At 42.9% G+C, this 4,676-nt stretch overlaps 1 protein-coding gene across 1 annotated transcript; it reads right to left on the reverse strand.

Moving 5' to 3' along the window:
* Positions 1 to 987: 987 nt before the first annotated feature.
* On the reverse strand, positions 988 to 4,300 carry LOC119288260 (homeobox protein BEL1 homolog). The gene is made up of 4 exons (XM_037567893.1): positions 3,571 to 4,300; positions 2,032 to 2,438; positions 1,738 to 1,798; positions 988 to 1,616 (listed from the first exon to the last, which is right to left on the reverse strand). The coding sequence occupies exons 1-4, from the start codon at positions 4,117 to 4,119 to the stop codon at positions 1,143 to 1,145; spliced, it is 1,491 nt and encodes a 496-aa protein (XP_037423790.1). The 5' UTR covers positions 4,120 to 4,300; the 3' UTR covers positions 988 to 1,142.
* Positions 4,301 to 4,676: the final 376 nt, after the last annotated feature.

Consider the following 4,676-nt stretch of genomic DNA (forward strand, 5'->3'; position numbering starts at 1 on the left):
ACGAAAAGGAAAGAAGAAGGAAGAAGAGGAAAGAAAATACCGAATAAGAACACGAACTGAAAAAGAATAACAGGAAAAAAAGAAGGCACGAAGTGTTGAGTGGCGTAGTGTTTACTGTTGCTCTCACTTAACCGAGAGGTCTCGTGTTTGAATCCATCACGGCATCCCTTTTCTTGGTTTTAATGGAGAGAGAAGAAAAAGCAGAACGGGCCGGCCTAGTGTGGAGGCGGTGGTGTGCGTCCGATTGCAGAAACACTACAAACGGGCGCCTTAGTATACCTTCGATTGTTCTTTTCTACACTAAGAATGGTCTTTTTTTCAGCAGCTACTTTTTTATCCAGTCATAGTTGTACTAGCACATGTTTATAAAGAAAAGGTGTATTAGAACATGTTGTGAAAAATCATAGCCATGCGGTATCTAAATTGTACAATCCAAAACATGGGGCATTTATATCTTTTTTGTCAGTCAAAGATGTCATCTTAAAGTTAAACTGAGAGCCCATGTAAATGGTAGAAATCGGTGAAGCCCGGAACTGAGAACATGGCATAACTTTTTAAACTACAAGTGTCCCTATGATTCACAACAATTGAAAGGGTAGCTAGAAAAATATGCTCAGTGCAAAATGAAACTTTTTAGAAAAATATTATATCATTTGTGTCGAATGTTCATATATTTCAACCAAAAATACCCACTTGGATTGTGAAAATAGTTAACAAAATAAAGAATTTTCAAGAATAGGTTAAATTGGTTACAATATTTCGTGAAGTATGTTATCTAATCTCAAATTCATGCTCCGCTAGATTTTGAGAAGAATTTTTAGCAGTCAAGAGAAGAAGCAAACCCTCATGTATAGGACAAAAGAACAACAATGTAAAGTTGACGTGGCATTCAACCACATTTGGACATAGGTATTTTTACGTTGAGACCTCATTTCTTAGTTCTTATACTAATGCCCTAGGGCTTACTACAAGTTTTCGGGCACGAAATAAATAAATAGTGGTCATAGCCATTTATAATTAACTTTTTTACTTAAGTTGTACTACAATATACACATATTCAATCAATCGGTGCAGGTTGACTAAGAATCTGGTAGCACCTATATGGGTTGTAGCACTATATTATCTTCTTGTCTCCTAGGCTCCTAGCCTAAGAAATCATGCAGCAGCTCAGACCCCATGAGGTTCCTATACGGTAGCACCATGTCTTCCTCCTCAGCTCCAATCATGAGCGGCGATTGTTGTTGCGTGATCATCGCCAGTGATGCAAACGCCCGTTGCTGCTGGAGTCCCAAGGTAAGCGACACTGCACCACTGCCACCATCACCGTACAAACTTGGGTAGCCATGGAGAAATTGTCCGCTGTCGGCAACAAAGGAGGATGGGATGAAGCAGTCGCCAGGGTTGTTTCTGCCGCTACGGCGATGGCAACTTTGGTCTGCTGTTTTTGCAACCGTCGTCCATGCTGCCAAGTTGTTGTTGTGATGATCCGTGGGAGCAGGTTCGCATCTACCACCGCTAGCATTGTCGTCGTCATGTTGTACGGTTTCTTCCGCGTACATCTCCTCTATCATGGGCTTCCATAGCCTAACCCTTGCATTGATGAACCAGTTGGAAACCTAGAAAATGAATTAGGTTCTACTAGTTAAGTGTATATATCATGCATTCATACTCACAGCAAATATTTTGTAACGGAAAAGATTAAGGTAGTTATCCCGTGTTCATGTTTGAATAACAAACCTGGCTTCTCGATAACCCGGATTGACGCGCCAGAATGTGCTTGTCTACGTCATTCGGATACCTGTTTAATTCACATAGTTATGTTTAATTCATTTTGGCAAGTATCTTCCTTTTTATAGTATTCAGTTGTTTGTTATTTTTCTAACTTGATCGCCTAAAATTGCACTCTTAGGAGTTGGAAAACTTTAGTGAGATGGTGGCACAACTTTCATTTATAAGTTATAGAGCAACTATTTGAACCCCGAGGATAGTTTGATGTCAAAGATGGAGATAGATTGTTTGGAACACACGTACGGGTGGAGGAAGTGCTCGAAGAGCCACGAGCGGAGGACGGCGACGGCGCGCTCTGGCAGGCCACGCTGCGGCCGCCATGGGCAGCTCTCAATGACGGCGGCACCACCATATTGCTGGAACGCCCTTTGCCGCCTCAGGCATTGGTCCACAACCCTTAGCCTCGGCGTGTCCCCTTTTGACGCACCCGGTGCTACCAACATGCCGTCGGCATCCCTGCTCTCCCCCATTGACTTCTTCAAAGTTCGTATCTGCCCGACGAGCGCATCCCTCAGGCACCGGAAGTGGCGTGACATGGCACGCATCGCCAGCTTGGTGTACACTTGTGCTGCCCGTGTGCCGGCCACCGCCTCGAACGACAACTCTGCTGCCCGCATTTTCTCACAGTATCTCCGGTAGCACCTGTCCACCTTCATAATACATGATACGAGTTGAATTCATTGATGATGAAGCTAGGATCCTTCTTAATTTAGTTTAGGATAGTTATACTCGGAGGGGAACTTTTGGTCTATGGGGACATATGCACCCTATATGGGAAAAGAATTAGTAATTCAACAAAAAGTCAAAAATTCCAGAAAATATTTTTGAAATAAACTTGACCTTCTATTGTACTCGTGAGAAAAAAATCCACAAAAAAATATCCCTTTGACTTCTTTTCAAAAAAGACAATTTTTTGGCTAAAATAGTGTGAATAGTGACCTATAATAGCAAATATATTTTGTCTTTTTTGCTGTGAGGTCAAATTTTTTCTTCTTCGAGATTTATATGCTAGTACAAAAGTAAGTCAAGTATTTTGTCAAAATAGTTCTTACCTATTTTGACTTTTTATTTAAATATTTAAAAAAATCCTCATATAGGGTGCATATACAACCAGGAACACAAGTGTATTTCCCGGTTATACTCTCTTTCTGTAGTTAGTAATTCTTACCACAAAAATGACATCTTGATTTCAGGCATGTACACATGACTAAGTGTACAATCATGTGGGTGACACAAGAAACAACAGGACTACATTTTTTATCTCGAAAAAGAAAACAAGATGCAGCTCGGTAAAAAAAATGAAGACAAGGAAATTAATTAAGGTGAGAATATATAAGTGAATTTGTTAAAAGTTGCTTTGTTAATTGCAGAGATAGAGGGTGAAAAGTTGTACTCCCTCCGTCCGTAAATACTTGTCACCAAAATGAATAAAAGAAAATGTATCTAGACGTATTTTAGTTTTAAATACATCTTTTTTTGTCCATTTTGATGACAAGTATTTTCGGACGGGGGGAGTAGTATATAAGAGTGAGGATAGAAACATCAGAATCTGTATCAATCACGTATGCACTGTGTGCCAATGTGGACATATTTATTGGATTCCTTCCAGGAAACTTCACCAAAGTAAGTACTCACAAGAAAATAACTGACTCAAAAGTTGCAAGTGAGGGTGAGAGCTAGGCATGGCTCTGTAAATTAATCATAAGATCAATCGAGACGAGTATATAGGCAGTAACTAACTAGTAGCAACAAGGACAATAGTAGGCTTGTTGCTGTACCTACCTCTTCAACCATGGACAGTAGCCTGGCCTTCCTCCTCTCGAGCGCCATGTAATCCATGGAGCTTACAGAAGGGTTGGCGCCCCATGGACCACAAGCCGGTGAGGACGCCTCCACGTCGTCATCCCGCTTCGGAGCTTGCATCATCATCACGCCGCCGTTCATGGCATCCCCTTCAAGGCTGCAGAACTCACGGAGCAGTTCCTTCGCGGGGCCCAGGTACCTGGAGCTATTTAACCGGAAGGGCTGCTGCTGCTGCTGCATGGACATCATCCACGGTGGCGCCATCGTGAAAGGTTGCAGCTCATGCTCGCCGCCGGCCAGCGAATAAGACGGTCCACCACCGGCCGGGCCATAGAGAGAGAGCGTCGACACTTGCAGTGGCCATGACCTATCATGGGCACCTCCTGGTCGTGGTGGCATGTCGTCGTGGAGGGCGAGGAGGCCGTGGTGGTCGAAGGCCATGGCCATGGCGGCGGGGCTGGGAGTCACCAGCGACGACGAGGAGGAGAAGCCGAGGAGGTGGTGGTGGTGTTCATGGGATGCCATCATTGGTATATAGTACACCTCTAAAAGTATCAAGAGAGAAGAATTCCAATACTTGCAAGTATGCTATAGTATATGTGTATGTGTATCATATATAGCGCAGCTCTTGTGTAGCAAATAAGGATTGACATGCAAGCATGAAGAGAGAAGAATTCCAAGCTAAGGGGAGAGAGAGAGAGAGAGAGAGAGAGAGAGAGAGAGAGAGAGAGAGAGAGTTGGTGGCTTACACTTGCTCTTGCGTTACCTTTATGCACTTGTGTGGTCTCGGTGGATCCTAGGAATAAGTTTGTATGGATATGCATCGATATCATCTACATGCACACCGATGTGTGTGTCAGTGTGAGAGGCTGCATCTTAGCTTTTGCCACTTTGATGAACCTAACTACTTCCATTTCATCTTAACTAGCCGTACGCCGGGATCTAGTCAAACATATGCTCTCTCTGGTCGATATGCAGGGCCCGTTGTATTTTGAAAAAAATCATGGTAATACATGTCTCATTTATATCATAAGGATCAAAGTACAAGTCACGTATATACCGGCCTGGCAAAACTAAATAAATAG

Source organism: Triticum dicoccoides, chromosome 4A (assembly GCF_002162155.2).
Source record: "Triticum dicoccoides isolate Atlit2015 ecotype Zavitan chromosome 4A, WEW_v2.0, whole genome shotgun sequence".
Lineage (NCBI taxonomy): Eukaryota > Viridiplantae > Streptophyta > Magnoliopsida > Poales > Poaceae > Triticum > Triticum dicoccoides.

Coding starts and splice junctions, on each gene's coding strand:
- LOC119288260 (XM_037567893.1), bottom strand. CDS start 4,119: ATGATGGCATCCCATGAACACCACCACCACCTCCTCGGCTTCTCCTCC. Junction 1,799..2,031: donor TTCGAGCACTTCCTCCACCC/GTACGTGTGTTC, acceptor TGAATTAAACAG/GTATCCGAATGACGTAGACA. Junction 1,617..1,737: donor CCGGGTTATCGAGAAGCCAG/GTTTGTTATTCA, acceptor TTCATTTTCTAG/GTTTCCAACTGGTTCATCAA.